The 19122-nt window shown below is 37.2% G+C and overlaps 1 protein-coding gene across 1 annotated transcript in view; it reads left to right on the top strand.

Annotated features, from left to right (window-relative positions):
* GRAMD1C (GRAM domain containing 1C) overlaps positions 1 to 19122 on the top strand; it is a 96969-nt gene that overhangs the window by 38025 nt on the left and 39822 nt on the right. The window contains 3 exon segments of the mRNA XM_057696917.1: positions 3189 to 3292; positions 3887 to 3982; positions 10852 to 10932. Of these exon segments, the coding sequence (XP_057552900.1) occupies positions 3189 to 3292; positions 3887 to 3982; positions 10852 to 10932 (281 nt within the window).

The following is a 19122-nucleotide window of genomic DNA, read 5'->3' as shown; positions in this document are numbered from 1 at the left end:
AGGCACCTACCGAAGTTGGGCTCCTACCCACTCACAGAAACTGGGAGGTGGGGTCTTATCTTCCCTGATGTTTACATGTGAAAGAGATGGCTCCCATGTCCCGGAGAAAACATTCCTGTCTTATAAAACTGGCAAGAGGCTTATTTTGTTTTTAAAAAGATTCACTTTGCAGAGGTTCAGAGAAAGAATTTACAAGCTTTGTAAAGAAAATGCTCTGGGGGTGTGGGGGATCTCTTTCACTTTTTCACCAGGGAAAATTAACTTTTTTCTTTTTCAGTTTGCTTCTACCCTTACAGTTTTCTCAGGTGAAAAGCAAAGAAAAAAAAAAACCACCAATATAAAGTATAAAAAAAATGAGAATGGTTATCTTTTGTTGTTTACATACTAAATCTGAAAGCAATCCTAAAAATGTTGTTCCAAAGACTTTTTTAAGCAGTATCAGCTTTCTTGGGCTCCTAAAGATGATTGCTGCTAGAAAAGAATAGTTTGGGATGTATATTTCCTGACATTATTGTTTAAAAACACATTCTCTTAATTAACCACCCTCTCCCTGATGGAGATGTGCCTAAATTCTTCTGTAAAATTAAATAGTACATCTTGTTCATTTAAATGTGTGCATACTACTTATTGTGCAAGCATACTCTAGAAGTATATAGTGCTGATTCACTCCATCTGTATTCCTGTAACACTTTGTACATGTTTCCGCTGTATCCTTTATTATATTATAGTTATTAAAGTAAATCTTTAAGGGTTGGAGACATTCAATTGTGCTGAAATTGATCTTGTAATAATTAGTAAGTTGATGTTAATGCATGCATCAAAATGATATATGTTACTTGGTTAGTTTACTTAATTTTATTCTAACTTTCCAATAACCAGTTGTAAAGTTCTAAAATCCATAAAACATTTTTTGACAAACATTATTTTCTTATTCAATTCTAGATGAATCATATTTCTAATATGACTCAAGTCAGGTAGAATAGTGCCTTCTGAAGTGTTGATTATTGTTGTACATGTTTGTTTCAGTAGGGAAATTGGGAACAAAAAAAAAGTAAAATCCCTTTTGCTCTTTAAAAATTTCTTTTTCATTTCTTGCCTAGGATACATTGCCAGGAAGCCATCTTCCAAAAAAGCAACTTTAGTGAGGTATACATTTATTACAATAAGACACATCTGTTTTAGGGAGACTGTTTTTAAAAACCACTGGAAAAAATCTGTCGACCTATATCAGATAGTCTTCAGTTAAAATTTTAGCACAGCTTTGAATAGAGTTAATGTAAAATAGTGCAGTGGTTCTCAAAGTGTGGTCCACAGACTAGCAAAGTCGGTATCACCTGGGACCTCGCTAGATGTGCAGGCTCTTCCCCCAGCTCAGACATATTTAATCAGAAACTCAGCGAGCGGCCTAGCAGTCTGTGTTGTAATAAATCTACCAGGTATTTCTGATCTGATATTTGAGAAGCATCGAATTAATGTTTCAGTGCTTTAGATAAAAATTTCAGGATACCTTAAGGTGACCTTTAGCCCCATCCCTGTTTTAGAGGTGCTTACTAGTAAATGAGTAACTTCATCTGTTTAATTGTTTACTAGGTTTTTTTTTTTCTTTTTCTTTTTTGGTTTGATGGCATTTCAGTTTTGTTTTGCTGAAGGAACTCTGAAGGAAGGCACTGTGAACGACTGAATTCCTTTGCTCAATTTTTAGTATTTGCTTAGAAATTTAACATGAGCAGATTTAAGTATTTTGAGATTCATAACCTCAGTAACTTTTTCCTAGAATTGCTAATCACTTTATAGAGTTTCCAAACTTATCAATTAAACGAAATCTCTTCACAGCAGCTTTTTATATCTTATTAATAATTTAGCGATGCTATTTACATTAGTCACAGAGCCAGCTCTTAATCTGAGAGGCATGGTATTAACTTGCTGGTAGATAGTGGCATTTACCAGAGCACTCTTGATTTTGCTGGATTTTAGTATTGAGGTAGAGAGGATCAAACTTGAAACTACACTTAAAATGTACACAATTTCTGGAGTCATCCTTGCTCGCTCCCTCATCCTCATCCAACATCTAATTAGTTACCAATTCCCCATCAGTACTACCCCTTAAATATCTCTGAATCTAACTACTTCTTTCTCTAGTACCGTCATCTTTTGGTCTGAGTCACCATCAGTTTCCCCCTGGATTTCCAGCTGATTTATCTGAATCCATTCTCACAGTGTGAATAAAGTGGTCTTTAATAACGTACATCTCATCATGTCCTTCCACTTAAAATTCATTGATGGCTTTTCATAAAATCCACACTATGCCATGGTCTGTGAGACTTTACATGATCTAGCTTCTTCAGCTTCTCTAGCAACTATCTTTGTTTATTTGATCAAAGGTATTGTTTCTTTCTACCACAGGGTCTTTGCACATGCTATTCCCACATGGTCCTGCTGACCCTTTATTGCTTTTTAGATCTCAGTGTAAAGATCACCTTTTCTGGGACTTCCCTGGTAGAGCAGTGGTTAAGAATCTACCTGCCAATGCAGGGAACATGGGTTCGAGCCCTGGTCCAGGAAGATCCCATATGCTGTGGAGCAACTAAGCCCATGAGCCACAACTACTGAGCCTGTGCTCTAGCCCCTGCAAGCCACAACTACTGAAGCCCATGCATCTAGAGCCCATGCTCCGCAACAAGAAGCCACTGCAATGAGAAGCCCATTCACTGCAGTGAAGAGTAGCCCCCACTCACCACAACTAGAGAAAGCTGTTGTGCAGCAGTGAAGACCCAATGCAGCCAAAAATAAAATAAACAAACAAATAAATAATAAATAAACCTTTAAAAAAAAGATCACTTCTTCTGGAGAACTTTTCCATGTGTACTCTCCCTGCCCCATCCCCCAAACCTGTATACCCCTTGTTATATGCTCCCTGCTTTCTCCACACTTTGGTCACTATGCTTATTTTTCTATTTGTTTATTGTATGCCTTTCATTCTAGACAGTGTTCCATGAGGGCAAGTTTCATTTCTGGTAACCCTAGTGACTAGCGAAATATCTGGTGTATAGTCCCCAAAGTATAGGAATAAATGAATGAATGAACTACTGAGCAAAGCGATGACTTTCCATGTGTTCAAGTAGTATAGGATTTATGAAGTTGCCATATATTTTTGTTCCTAAGCTGTTCCTTATTTTTTGTTTATGTAGATTACACTTGTGCTCTTCAGAGGGACATTTTGCTTCAGGGATGACGGTACTTTTCAGAAAACTAGCTATGTTTCTATAGCAACATCTTCAGATGGGAAACTACAGTAAGATGTATTTTCATTTGATTTGCTGATACAAATAATTGCATAAATAAAAATGTATACAGTCATCCTAAAAACAATGTACTTTAGATTTCAAAGTGTTACATATATTTATCTATACTTGTATACATCTAAATATATTTATGTATAGTATAAGTGTGTAATATGTTTTTCTTAATACTTTGAGCTCCGTTTGTAAATACTGAATATAGTTGGGAAAAGAGATTTCAGGTTGAAAAAAGCTTGAACATACCTCCTTTTGGCTGCCAAAAGCATGTCTATGTGACAGGCTGTCTGAATTTTTTTTGTGTATTTGTGCGTCTGTGTGTGTGTGTCAATGTGGAACATAAACACTCACAGTGCCTTTTCACACTTTATCCTCATAGTAGATGTAGGAGCTGACGGAAGAAATCACTGAAGGGAAGAATGTCTGTTCACCGTGTTTAGCTCAGAGAATGTGAGCATGTGCTTATTAACTCCTTTAGATTTTTCACCTGAATATTCTGGACTAGGTTGATGTAATACTTGGCATTTTGTGTTGTGTATGTTTCTGAGAAATTGGTTTTGCAATTTTTCATCCCTTTTTTGTGTATTTAGATTTCTGTTGCTTTGAAGAACATAACCTTCATGACCAAGGAGAAAACTGCTCGATCCATCCCAAATGCTATCCAGATAGTTATGGAGGGTGAAAAGGTGGAAAACTTTCCTACCTTTGCCTTGTTACATAAAGTGGAGAGAATCTGCCTCATACTGATCATCAATGTTGGGAAAATAAGCAGTTCTTCTTGGAGTTAGGAATATCTAATAGTGATACATTGTATTTAATACTAGATTTCTCTATACTTAAATACTTATTGGTGATTAACTTTAAATGGCTGCTGAAATATTTTGTGGTTGATAGTTTACAGAGAATTTTCTCCCATATTTTTCATTTCTTCATTATAAGAGGTAGGTAGGGTAAGCCTGAGCAAACATCCTTATTATTTCTAAATACCCTATAACTCCATGATGGTTGTTTGGTCAATAATACCTGCACAATAGCAACTAATAAAAACCAATGGTCCTGGTGAACAGAGATTTGGTAGCATACAAGTAAACACATAATCATTACAATCTTTTTTTAGAATGGCGATTTTCTTTAACTGCCATCATTTTTATTATCTACCTACAATACCCATCATTTCTTGGTATGAAGAATCTTTCTCTACCTACCTGGAAAATTGATAAGGGCTCTGTATGTGACATTAGAAGCATACTGCTGAGAAAGAAAAAGAAATAAGAAAGGAAGGAAGAAGAAAAGTATGGAAGGGAGTGAAGAAGAAGGAAGAAAGGAAGGAAAGGAAGAAGGAAGGAAGGAAATGAAAAAGGAAAGATCAGGGGAGAGGGGAGAGAGACACGATCATGAGATTGAATCATTATAATGATACTATTTAATTTTGCAGAGTTTCTTTCACGTGCACTTTTTTTTGCTTTTTCAACAATCTCATCCCTGAAGAACACTTCCAGGTACAATACAAAGAACTTTTCCCTTCTGAACTATCTGAGAATAAGTTGTCAGTCTGAAGCCTTATCACCCCAGACATGACCTCAGATAGTTTAGCATGTATTTCTTTTTCTGTCTTTTTTTTTAAAAACACTTTTACAGTTTAATTTCAAAGAAAAATCTCAAGTTGTATTTATCAGCAAATATATTTCAGGTAGGGAGTTTTTCATCCCCCCAAAAAGATGGCAGTTGGAAGTGAACCTAATATGTGGTTAAAGAATGTATAGCAGGTATTTCTAACAAAGACATTCTCCTACATAACCGCAACATGACCATCAAATTCAATAAATTAACATTGACCATTACCACTGCTCAATTCTCCAACCTGCTTCGGTTTTCTCACTTATCCCAACAATATTCTTTATAGTAATAGGCCCAGTTCAGAAATACATTTAGCTGTCATGCTCTTTAATTTCCTTATTCTGGAGTAGACCCTTAGTCTTTCCTTGACTTTTGTGCCCTTGACACTTCTAAAGATTATAGGTCAGTTATTTTGTAGACTATCCCTCAACTGTGTTTGTCTGATATTTTCTTATGACTAAGTTTAAATTATGCAGTTTTGCCAGAAATAACACAGAAGTTCTCTGTTCTTTCCGTTGCATCCTATCAAATGGTACATGATTTAATTTCTACCATTACTGGTGATACTCACTTTGATCACTTGAATAAGGTGGTGTCTGCCAGACTTTACTGTAAAGTTAGCTTATTTTCCTTTGTAATAATGTTTTGTAGTAAACTACTTTGAAACTATGTAAATATACTGTTCCTCATAAAATATATTCATTTATTTACTTATATCAGTATGACCTCATAGCTTCTTATTTTATTCAGTGAATTATAATCCATTGCTATCATTATTTATTTTGATGCTCAAATTGTCCCAAATGTGACCAGTGGGAGCCCCCTCAAGCTGGCTCCTTTTGACTGTTCTCAGAATTATTTCCTTGCTTTTTAGCCCAAGATGTTATAGGCTTTCCCTGCCTCAGCCCTAGAATCAGCCATTTCTCCAACAAGTCCTGGTTTCTTTTACGGAGACTGATATGTAGAAGCCAGTTTGTTCATTGCTATAGAGGTGTCACTGTTTGAGCCCTCTAATTGGGCAGAACAAGGGGATATACACTATATAAAAATTACACACCCATATACACAATATACACACATATATTCCTATTTATACATCCATGTTTATCTATCTATCCATGAATGGTAAACCACCAATTCACACGAATATTCCCCCCCTCCCCCCCTTTTTTTGGCTGCATTGTATGGCCAGTGGGATCTTAGTTCCCTGACCAGGGATGGAACCTGTGTCCCTGCTGTGGGAGCCTGCAGTGTTAACCACTGAACTGCCAGGGAAGTCCCTTCCCTTTTGTAATTGTAACTCCCTTCCCTGACTGAGAGAAACCAGGCTCCCATTATCGTTAAGGTATTTACTTTGATCTGTGGACCTGATCTAACGCATCTTCATCTCCTCTGCCGCCCCTCCCCCACACTTGGTTTCTAACAGAGTCAGGTTGCTGGCCATCCCACCACCACACAAGGGCTCTCATCCTGTAAAACTCTCCTCACCCTGCTTGGGCTGGCACCCCATGCCAAGCACCTTCCCTGTGTTCACATTACCCAGCGCCAGGGGCGCTCTCCGTTTCCGTTCCCTGCTTGTGCTCCCGCATTCTGTGCCAGCCCGTCCCTGTATGTGGCCGCCCTCCTCGCCCTGCTCAGGGTCTGATTCCCCAGCACGAAACCACCCTCGTGGGTGCGTCACCCTATGTCGCCCTCACCCGCTCTGGCTCCGATGTGCCTTTGTAGGCTGCCCTGTGCGTGGCTGCACTGTTCACCATGCGTGGGCTGGGACACCCACACCAGGCTACCCCTTTCCCTGGCCGCCCTCCTTGGGCTCTGGTTTGTGCCCCTCACCCCGTTCTTGTTTCCACACTGTGCTTCAGATCACATCCCCATATGTGAAAGCCCTTCTTACCCTCTTGGGCTCTGATACTCCACACAGGGCGGTGCTTCTATGTGGACAACCTCCTCATTCTTCTCTGATGCTGCCACCCTGCTTTGGGCTACTGCAGCTCCGCCACTCGTCCCCTCCCCTCTGGTGTGGATACCCTGCTTTAGGGCAGAACTGTTCAGAAAGGGAACAAGACCTAAAATAAACTTATTCTTAATTTTACAGTTAATATATGTGATGAGGGAAAAAAATCGTAAATTTTTCTGTGGCAGGACAATCAAACTAAGTCAGAATTGAAACACATGTAACACATCCCAGCATGCCCCCGTTTGGGACAGGCCTTTCCCAGTGTGCAGTGTGCATCTGTATTACACGTTAACCAGACCTCCTCGGAGCAGGACGGTATAATCAACCTTTGAGGAAAATGGTCCCGTTCTTCAGACACCAGCATTGTAATTTTAAGATTAATATTTCTTTCTCCATCCTGTACTGGGGTCACAATGAACCTAAAGGCTCGCTCTGTACATGCTTACCTGACCAAACATCTCTAATGAACTTTATGTATAATGTTAACCTGTTAAAATAATACATAATTCTTTGTCTGACTGCATCTCTAACTCCTGACGAGTGGAACAGTCCCCAGAGATTTCTGAAAGACTACCTCCTGGGTTATAATCCTCACTTTGGCTTAAATAAAATTCTCTCTTTTTTCCTTTGCTTGATTTTTAATTGAATCTTTGTCAACGTAAATATCCATTGCACTGTTTAAGAAAATCATCAAATAATTCTAAAACTAACATCTCTTTTTGATGCCTGTAATACCCCATCCCATTGCTTTTTTAGAGGCAAACTGTTATCAGTGTTTGGTATATATCTTCTCAGACCTCCTTCCTTTGAATTTACATGTATATATGCATATATATAAACGTATAGTTTTGCTTTGTTTTTAAAGTAAATGCTGTCTTATATGCATTGTTCTTCAGTTCTCCTTTCTTGATAAAGAACTTAACGTTATCTCTTGGAGTCACAAGTTAGCACATATAGATTGGCCTATCTCTGTTTATTAAAGTGCTGTATAGTATTTCATAGAATGGATTTACTACTGTTTCCTTGACCTTTAGCTGATTTCTATTGTTTTCTTACAAACAGTGCTGCAGTGAACAGTCTTACCATGCTTTCTTTTTTTAAAAAATTTATTTATTTATTTATTATTTTTTGGGGGGGTACATCAAGTTCAATCATCTGTTTTTATACACATATCCCCGTATTCCCTCCCTCCCTCGACTCCCCCCACCTCGAGTCCCCCCCACCCTCCCCATCCCAGTCCTCTAAGGCATCTTCCATCCTCGAGTTGAACTCCCTTTATTATACAACAACTTCCCACTGGCTATCTATTTTACAGTTGGTAGTATATATATGTCTATGCTACTCTCTCGCTTCGTCTCAGTTTCCCCTTCACCCCCCACCTCCTCCCAAACCTCAAGTTCTCCAGTCCATTCTCTGCACCTGCGTCCTTGTTCTTGTCACTGAGTTCATCAGTACCATTTTTAGATTCCTTATATGTGAGTTAGCATACAATATTTGTCTTTCTCTTTCTGACTTACTTCACTCTGTATGACAGACTCTAGGTCTATCCACCTCGTTACATATAGCTCCATCTCATCCCTTTTTATAGCTGAGTAATATTCCATTGTATATATATGCCACATCTTCTTTATCCTTACCATGCTTTCTTAAGCTCATGTGCAGCTCTTTCTCATGTAAGTAATGTAACTTCATGGTCAAGCATTTAAATTTTTAATAATGACAACAGCTAGCATTTGCTGAACAGACTTGTTCTAAATACTGTGTTGTTTTTTACATATATTTTCTCATTTAGTTCTCACACAAACTTGCTATTGAAATTATTCTCATTTGATAGATGAGGAAACTAAAGAAAAGAAGAGTGACTCAAACTCACAGAACTAAGTGGTAGAGCCAGGACGTGAACCTGGGTAGTTTAATTGCAGAGACTGTGGTCCTAAGTACCTCACTATATTGATTCAGTGATCTCTTTTTCCATCATCATGGAGAAAAAAATCTATGCTACTAAATATTTATCCCTCCATGGGTTCTAGATTAAGGGTAGGTTAATCATGGTACTTTTAGTTGTTTCCATTTCTAGCATATGTGCTATGCGCCAGCAGCTTAGAGATATCATTATCCAGAATTCCTCCCAAATTAAGCTTGTTATTGTTGTTATTATTATTATTAGGCCACACCACACAGCATGTAGGATCTCAGTTCCCTGACCAGGGATTGAACCCAGGCCACAGCAGTGAAAGCCTGGAATCCTAACCACTAGGCCACCAGGGAACTCCCTAAGGTTATTATTGAAGCAAGATTTATTAATAAATTTTTGAAGTTGGATAGCTAGCAAGGAATAAAATAAGATGGTAATTTACATAGATTGCCCAGAAAGATGGGAGTGTTAAGGAGTTGAGAATGTGGTTTTGGTAAACAAGAGTGGATAAACTTGATAACAAGGTATTTAGTTTAAAAGTGGGAATAGTAAGCATAAACCATGGTGAAGAAGAGATGGACTAGGAGATTTTCTTCTCTGTATATCTACATACAAGGTTGTAAGATTATTAAAATTTGATCTAAGAAAAGGAGATAGAGGGTAGTAAATAGTGATCATTAGGTCACATATTATATATGTCACTGTGTTTGGAAGAGCTCCTAGATCTATCCCTGTTATAAAAAGTTTTGCTTTAAGAAGAATATTATGTAAACAAGGTTTCAATTTATTAATTGGAGAAATATTACTTTAAAATATTTCTATGAAATGTATAAACACCTCAAATATTATTTTGTTTGGCATTTTATTTAAAAAATCAAACACGGAATTCCGCTTTCTCTTTCCTAAAGGTAACCAGTCAATCATGAAAAGTCACTAACTGGGAGATCAGAAGAGATGATACACTGAGAGACTGTATTTAGTGCTGCCACTTGTCATGTTTTCTCATAAAAACCTATTTTAAGATGTGACTTTGCAAAAATCAGTTACATGCAGAGGAAGAGATAGGGCTAAAAGCAAACATGGAATTATAGATTGAAGTATGCTATTTTTCTTCTACAACATTCAAAGCAAAGTTTAGTGTTAACATGGGAGTTTTATATCAATAATTAGTTGAGATTAGGTATTTCTGGATTTTTTAGAAGACTATGAAAGATGATATAATTTTAAATTAAGATCCTTAAAATAAATCTATTTCTGAAATCCACTTTTGTTTTTCTCTTATTCTTTGTGTATATTTGGCTCAAATGGCCACCAAATAATATCTCTTTGCAAAGTTCAGAATAAATAAAATTTCAAGTTTTTTCATAAATTTATTTAGATTGAGTTTAATAATTAAACTACAGGACTTCCCTGGTGGTGCAGTGGTTAAGAATCCACCTGCCAATGGAGGGGACACGGGTTTGAGCCCTGATCTAGGAAGATACCTACATGCCGTGGAGCAGCTAAGCCTGTGCACCACAACTACTGAGCCTGCGCTCTAGAGCCTGCGAGCCACAACTGTTGAGCCCACATGCCACAACTACTGAAGGCTGCGTGCCTAGAGCCATGCTCTGCAACAAGAGAAGCCACTGCAATGAGAAGCCCACACACCACAACTAAGATTAGCCCACGCACCACAACTAAGAGTAGCCTCTGCTTGCCGCAACTAGAGAAAGCCCATGTGCAGCAATGAAGACCCAACAAAGCCAATAAATTAATTAGTTAATTAAAAAATAACTAAACTACGATGAGCATAAATAGCTACCCATTTCAAGCTCCTTTCCCTAGTAAATATTGATAAAATTATTTTGCAGTAAGGTACAATTTTAAAAGACACCTTGTTCATGCACCAATTACTTGGTTTTCTTCTATTGTAATGAAAAGTTTAACAAAAATTAGTATATAATGTAGGCAATGGTGACCTACTAGTTTGCTTTGACCATAGCAAGTGCCAGCAGACTGTCATGATGGATACTTTCCCTTTTTTCTCTATAACACTAAAATTGTCCTGTTATTTGTCTTTGCAGTTTTTCTTCACATCTTTTGCTGCCAGGGATAGAAGCTACTTCAGTATCTTTAGGTTGTGGCAGAACATACTATTAGGCAAGGTAAGTGTTCATACCAGAGGCTGGTGCTTGTTATCATAGCAACCTCCCAGTGTGTACCTAGACAGTGTGTGTTGAAAGTGCCTTTTTATTTTTCCGGGGTTAAGTTTGACTAGACTATTCAAATCCAAGAAGAAACTTGAAACAAAGCAAAATCTATAGTTACAAGTTAAAATGTTACCTATAATCCCCAGGGTAACCACCAAGAAAATAACTTAAAAATAACTTACCATCCAAAATATGGTAAAAGAAACATAAAGGGAATGAAAATGGCACACTAGAAATATCTATTTAACACATAAGAATGCAGTAACGGAGGAACAGAGGGACAAAAAAAGACCTAACAAGATAGCAGACATTACATTAACAACAAGAACAAAAAAACCCCAGCAAGATAGCAGACATTACATTAAATTGTTAAACATAAGTGGATTAAACTCTTCAAGCATAAGGCAGACATAGACAGAATGAATGAAAAAAACAGGATTCAACTATATGCTGTCTATAAGAGACACATTAGATTTAAAGATAGAAACAGATGGAAAGTAAAAGGATGGAAAAAGGTATACTATGCAAATAATAACCAAAAGAGAGCTGAAGTGACTATGCTAATATCAGATAAAATAGGCTTAAAGGCAAAAATTACTAGAGACAAGAAAGAATATTTTATAATAATAAAAGGGTCAATCCATCTGGAATTCATAATAATTATAGACTTCTATGCACCTAATAAGAGAACTCTAAAATATATGGAACAGAAATAAATCACCACATAAACATAAATAAATAAATAAAATACATGGAACAAAAACTGGCAGAATTGAAGAGAAAAACAGGCAATTCTGCAATAATAGTTGGGAGATTTCAATACCCCACTTTAAATGATGTATAGACTAACTAGACAGAAGATCAACAAGGAAATAGAAGATGAACAAAACTATATAACTAGAACTAAAAACATCTATGGGACATTCCACTCAAAACAGAATACACATCCTTCTCAAGTGTACATGGAACATTCTCAGAATAGACCATACACTAGGTCATAAAACAAGCCTTAATAAATTCAAAAGGATTGAAATAATACAAAATGTGTTCTCTGATCACAATGGAGTGAAATTGGAATTCAGAAGCAGAAGGAAAGTTGGGAACTTCACAAAAAAAGTGGATATTAAGCATAACACTCCTAAGAAAGCCAGTGGTGAAAGAAGAAGTCACAAGGGAAATTAGAAAATACTTTGAGTAAAATGAAAAAAAAAACACAACATATCAAAACTTATGAGACATAGCTAAAGCTGTGCTCAGAAGGGGAATTTATATCTATAAACATCTATTTTAAAAAAGAAGAGTGATCTCAAGTCAATAACCTAACTTTCCACCTTAAGAAATTAGAAAAAAGAGAGGAAACTAAACTGAAAGCAAACAGAGGTAAAGAAATAATAAAGATTAGAAGAGAAATGAATGAAATAAAGAATAGAAAAATAGTATTAATCAACAGAATCAAAAGTTCTTTATTTGAAAAGATCAACAAAATTGACAAACCTTTAGCTAAGTTTACCAAGGGAAAAGAAGATTAAAATTAATAAATTCAGAAGTAAAAGTGGTAACATTACTACTGACCTTACAAAAATAAAGGTTTATACTATGAACAACTGTGTGCCAACAAATTAGTTAACCTAAGTGAAATGGACAAATACCTAGAAAGTCACAAACTATTAAAACTGACTCAGTCAGAAATAGAAAATCTGAACAGACCTATAACAAGGAAAGAAATTGAATTAGTAATAAAAAATCTACCTACCGAGAAAAGCTCAGGCCCAGATGGCTTCATTGGTGAATCCTGCCAAATGTTACAGTAGAATTGACACCAATCTTTCACAAAGTTTTCCAAAAAGATTAAAGAGGAGGGAACACTTTCCAACTCACTCTGTGAAGCCAGTGTTACCTTGATACCAAAACCAGACAAAGAACATCACAAGAAAACTACAGATCAATATTTATGTTCATTATTTCTATGAATGCAGACACAAAAATCCTCAAGAAAATATTAGCAAACCAAAATCAGCAGCATAGAAGAAGATTATATGCCATGGTTTATACAAGGTTGTTCAACATATGAAAATCAATCAATGTAATACACTATATTAGTAGAATAGAGGACAAAAAACAGGATCATCTCAATCAATACAGAAAAAAATATTTGACAAAATCCATCATCCTTTCATGGTGAAAAAAAACAAAAAACCAAAAAACCACAAAACAAGCTAGGGCCAGCAGGGAATTTCATCAACCTGATAAAGTTCACAGCTACATATTTAATGGTGAGAGACTAATACTTCCCCCTTAAGGTCAGGAACAAGTTAAGGATGTCCTTTCTTGCCACTTCTATTCAACATTGTATTGAAGTCCTAATCACAGAAATTAGGCAAGAAAAAGAAGTAAAAGACATCCACATTAAAAATGAAGAAATAAAACTATCTCTATTGACAGATGACTTGTTTTTGTGTATATAAAATCCTAAGAAAACCAATAAAAATGTGCTAGAACCAATAAATCAGTTTAGCAAGGTTGCAGAATGCATGATCAAAATACAAAAATTAGTTCCTTTTCTCTATATTCCCAATAATCTGAAAATAAAAAAAATTGTAAAGTTCATTTACAATAGTATCAAAAACGAATAAAATACTTGGGAATAAATGTAACAGAAGTATAAGACACGTACACTGAAAGCTGCTAGACGAGGTTGGAAGAAAATAAAAGGAGGCTTAAGTAAATGAAAAGAATTTCATGCTCATGGATTAGAAGACTTAATATTGTTAAGATGGCAACACTCCCCAAACTGATCTGCAGATTCAGTGCAATCCCTATCAGAATCCCAGCTGGCATGCTTGTAGCAATTGGCAAGTGGATCGTAAATTGATATGGAAACTCAAGGTACCCAGAATGGCAAAAACAGTCTTGAAAAAGAACAACAGAACTGGATGGATGTCTGTTAGGTCTGCCATAACGAAATACCGTAGGCTGAGTGGCTTAAACAACAGAAATTAATTTTCTTAGAGTTTTGGAACCCAAAGGCCCCATCTCCAAATACCATCACATTGGGAGTTGGGGCTTCAGTATATGGATTTTGGGGGGACATAATTCAGATCATAGCACCTTCATTTAATTTTAATTTTCTCCTTAAAATCTCTGTCTCCAAGTTTGGTTACATTGGGGGTTAGAGCTTCCGCATGTGAATTTGGGAGAATGCAATTCAATTCATAACATTGGAGGACTTAAGCTTCTTGATTTCAGTGTTTACTACACACCTGAAGTAATCAAGACAGTATACCTGGCAAAAGTCTAGACATATAGACTAATGGCAGAGGATTAAGAATCTAGAAATAAATCTTAAAATTATCAATCATAAATTGATTTTTGACAAGTATACCAAAACAGTTCAGTGGGGGAATGAAGTCTTTTCACCAGATGGTGCTGGAATAACTAGATATCAACATGCAAAAGAATGAATTTTAACTCCTACTTCATACCATATACAAAAATTAACTCAAAATTGATCTTAAACCTAAATACAAGGTCTAAAAGTATAAAACTCTCAGAAGAAACTGTAGGTGTAAATACTTATGACCTTTAGATTAGACAATGGTTTCTTAAATATGACATCAAAAGCTCGAGTGACAAAAGAAAAATATAAATTGGATTTCATCAAAATTAAAAACTTTTGCTCTTGAAGGAGTCCATCAAGAGAGGGAAAAGGCAACTAACTCATGGATTGGGAGAAAATAAATGCAAGTTATATATCTGATAAGGTATTTGTATCCAGCATATATAAAGAACTCTTACAACTCAATAAGGAAAAGACAAATACCCAATTAAAAAGTGGGCAAAGGATTTGAATGGTAATTTCTCCAAAGAACATATACAAGTGACCAAGTGCATGCAAAGATGCTTAGTGTCATTAGCTATTAGAGAAACGTAAATCAAAACAACAATGTAAAAAAAAAAAGATGGATTTATTGCTCAAGAAAGGGTATGTATTGATATATATCCATAGGCACTTAATCAGAATGTTTGTTTTGCTGTTTGGGGGTAAAGTGTTTGTTAAATGATTATATCCCATTTATTGATGGTTCTGTTGAGCTCTTCCATACTCTTCCGGATTTTTTGTCTCATTCTCTCACTTATTGAGAAACGGGTATTAAAGTCTTCAACTATTAAAAACAAAAAACCCCAAAACAAACAAAAAAACCAAAAAACCAAAAACACAGTGAGATACCTCTTCACACTGGGATGGCTAAAATAAAAAGATAGACATTAACAAATTTTGAACATGTAGATAAACTGGAGCCCTCGTGCATTGCTGGTGGCGTTGAAAAACTGAAAAATTTGAAAACCAGTTTGGCAGTTCCTCAAAATGTTGAATATAGAACTACCATATGACACTGCAATTCCATTTCCAGGGTTTTGTGCAAGAAAATTGAAAGCATATGTTCACACAAAAACTTGCACTCAAATATTCATAGCATTATCATAGTGGCCAAAAATGGAAACATCAACAGATGAAAGTACACATAAAAATATACAAAATGTATATTCATAAAATGGAATATTATTCAGCAATAAAAAGGAGTGAAGTACTGATACATGGTACAACATGGTAAACCTTGAAGCATTGTGCTATGTGAAAGAAGCCAGTCCCACGTGAACACATATTGTATGATTCTAAGCTTATTAAATGTTCAGAATAAGCAAATTTATAGAAATTGAAAATAAATGTATTGCTGGGGGAGGGAGGAATGAGAAGTGACTGCTAATGAATTTGGCCATCTTTTTGGATTGATGAAAATATTCTAAAATTAGTGGTGATAGTGTAACTCAGGATATGCTAAATACTACTGAATTGTATGCTTTTAGAAAAGTGAATTTTATGGTATGTGAATTATAGCTCAGTAAAGCTGTTATTTGTTATTTTTTATTTTTTTAAACAACAGACATTTATTTCTCTAGAGCCATTATTTTGTAACAACTTAAAAAATTTTTTTAATTTTATATTGGAGTATAGTTGATTTACAGTGTTGTATTAGTTTTGAGTATACAGGAAAGTGATTTAGTTATATCAATATATATACATATGTCTACTCTTTTCCAGGTTCTTTTCCCATATAGGTTATTACAGAGTATTGAGTAGAGTTCCCTGTGCTATACAGTAGGTCCTTGTTGATTATTTTTTTTAGGGAACTTTATTATTATTATTATTACCATTATTGTTATTATTGTCTGTGTTGGGTCTTCGTTGCTTCACATGGGTTTTCTCTAGTTGCAGTGAGCAGGGGGTACTCTTTGTTGTGGTGTACGGACTTCTCATTGCGGTGGCTTCTCTTGTGGAGCACGGGCTCTAGGCACACAGGCTCTAGGCACACGGGCTTCAGTAGTTGTTGCTTGCAGGCTCTAGAGCGCAGGCTCAGTAGTTGTGGCACACGGACTTATTTGCTCCCCGGCATGTGGGATCTTCCCAGAGCAGGGATCGAACCCTCGTCCCCTGCGTTGGCAGGCAGATTCTTAACCACTGCGCCATCAAGGAAGTCCCGATTGTCTATTTTATATATAGTAGTGTGTATCTGTTAATCCGAAACTCCTAATTTATCCCTCCCTGCCGCCTTTTCCCTTTGGTAAACGTAAGTTTGTTTCCTAAATCTGTGAGTCTGTTTCTGTTTTGTAAATTCATTTGTATCATTTTTTAGATTCCACTTGTAAGTGATCATATGGTATTCGTTGATCTCCGTCTGACTTACCTCACTTGGTATGATAATCTCTAGGTCCATCCATGTTGCTGCAAATGGCATTATTTCATTCTTTTTATGGCTGATTAATATTTCATTATTTATGCACCACATCTTCTTTATCCATTCTTCTGTTAATGGACCTTTAGGGTGCTTCCATGTCTTGGCTATTGTAAATATTGCTGCAATGAACATTGGGGTGCATGTATCTTTTTGAATTATGGTTTTCTCCAGATATGTGCCCACGAGTGGGACTGCTGGATCATATGGTAGCTGTATTTTTAGTTTTTAAGGAACCTCCATGCTGTATGCTTTTAGAAAAGTGAACTTTATGGTATATAAATTATAGCTCAGTAAAGCTGTTTTTTTTTTAATGGTTTTTTTTTTTAATGGTAGAGATTTACAGCTGATAAGAAAGGCTCCTTCTTTGCAGCAGGAGCTTAAACACCATTGGCAGAAACTTTACCTCCTCTTCTCCCCACTATCCAGCTAAGCCCTTCAACTGCAGTGCACACATTTTGCTTAAGGGCTCTTAGCATTGAATGGCTTCTGATTTTTTGGGCAGCTGTGGAGGTTTGGTCTTTTAAACAGTGCTCTGCTCCGATGCTTTCACTTTCCCAGAGTGCTGGGGAACTCAAAGTGACCTGAAAGTCGGGAGATGGAGGAGAGAGAGGAGAGAAGCGAGTCGGGGTGGGGGAGCTTGCCAAGCACAGCCCCTCCTCCGTCCTTAAGGGAACATTCAAAGCTGGCAGGGCAGCCCAAGGTCCAAGCTCCCCCCCACCCGCTTCAGTCTTTCTCCCCGGAGCCCCATGCCCCTGCTCCTAACCTGGGAGATGCTGAGAGTGGCGGGCCCGCGGGTGCCGGGTCCAGCGGTGCCTGGCTGCTACCTGGGAGAGCAACAAGGAAATGAACTAAGACTCGAGCCCGCGCAGCTCCACTCTGCGCTTCTAGGTGGTGCTGCAGGAAGGGGGCTGAAAACTCCAGTGCTGCCCTAGGGACATGGCATGGCTAACCCTGTCCCCAGACACCAAGTTTTTTTCGAGTGCTCTGGGAATCCCCCAGGTGCATTCCCTCATTCTAAGGAGCCAAAGACAGCTACCACAGCCTATGTTTGGTTATACCCTAGTTCTGAGCGTCCTCTCCAAATCAATTTTGCGCTTATCACTCTTGAGTAAGTTGGGATGCATCTTCACAAAAACAAATACCTCCAGGGAAATGATAAAGTTCAGGCTTACAGATGAGCCAGGGAGAAACCGAGATCTGAAATTTAATGGAAAAAGAAGAAAAATAGAAGCTTTTTGAAGTGGGAGAGAGGGAATTCCAGAATACTTCTGAGGCCGCCATAGCCAAGAAACATTTTGTCTACTGGCTGGGAGTAAAATCTAACCCTCTTTGAAAAGATCCTCATGTCACCCTGTTCTTGCTGTGTACATGAGGAGCAGCACCGTCTTTACTGTAGTTGTACCTTTCACATCTTTGGATTGTTTAGTTATCTTTAACATTGAACATGCAACTCTATTTCAAGTGGACACTACAATCTCATTTTTTTTTTTTTTGGCCCCACCGCATGGCTTGTGGGATCTTAGTTCCCCCCACCAGGGATTGAACCCCACCCTCAGCAGTGAAAGTGCAGAGTCCTAACCACTTGACTGCCAGGGAATATCCCTATACTCTCACTTTAATAAAGAGAACTGTGTATAAAAACAGATGATTGAATTCGGTGTACCCCCCCCCCAAAAAATAATAAATAAAATAAAGAGAACTGTTACCATTTCTGCTCAATACTATGACAAAAAGCAATGTTTATGGATATATTATATGTTAAGTACTACCCAGAACTCAATGAAAGTTGAAGGTGAGATCTCAGCTTTAAAACCGTCCTAATTGGAATTTTAAACACTGTAGAATTCACCCAGAAAAGGAATTAGAAAACAAAATCAACAACAAAGCTACCTTTCCTGTATTCTCCTAGTGATCTTTTTTTTTTTAATTTTTAAAAAATTAATTAATTAATTTATATATTGGCTGTGTTGGGTCTTCGTTGCTGCACGCAGGCTTTCTCTAGTTGTGGCGAGTGGGGGATACTCTTCGTTGTGGTGTGTGGGCTTCTCTTTGCAGTGACTTCTCTTGTGGAGCATGGGCTGTAGGAGGGCGGGCTTCAGTAGTTGTGGCACATGGGCTCAGTAGCTGTGGCACATGGGCTTAGTTGCTTCTTGGGTTGTGGAATCTTCCCGGACCAGGGCTCGAACCCGTGTCCCCTGCATTGGCAGGCAGGTTCTTAACCACTGTGCAACCAGGGAAGTCTCTCTCCTAGTGATCTTTGAAGAAAAATTTTTACTTAACATACTAATATCTATAACAATAATAGTAACTCCCACTTAGGAAGTATTAGGGGCCAGACATAATGCTAGGT

The sequence above is a fragment of the Hippopotamus amphibius genome, chromosome 10 (genome assembly GCF_030028045.1).
Source record: "Hippopotamus amphibius kiboko isolate mHipAmp2 chromosome 10, mHipAmp2.hap2, whole genome shotgun sequence".
NCBI classification, from domain to species: Eukaryota; Metazoa; Chordata; class Mammalia; order Artiodactyla; family Hippopotamidae; genus Hippopotamus; species Hippopotamus amphibius.
Note: the sequence above shows the minus strand (reverse complement) of the source record. Positions and strands in the feature narration are given on the sequence as shown.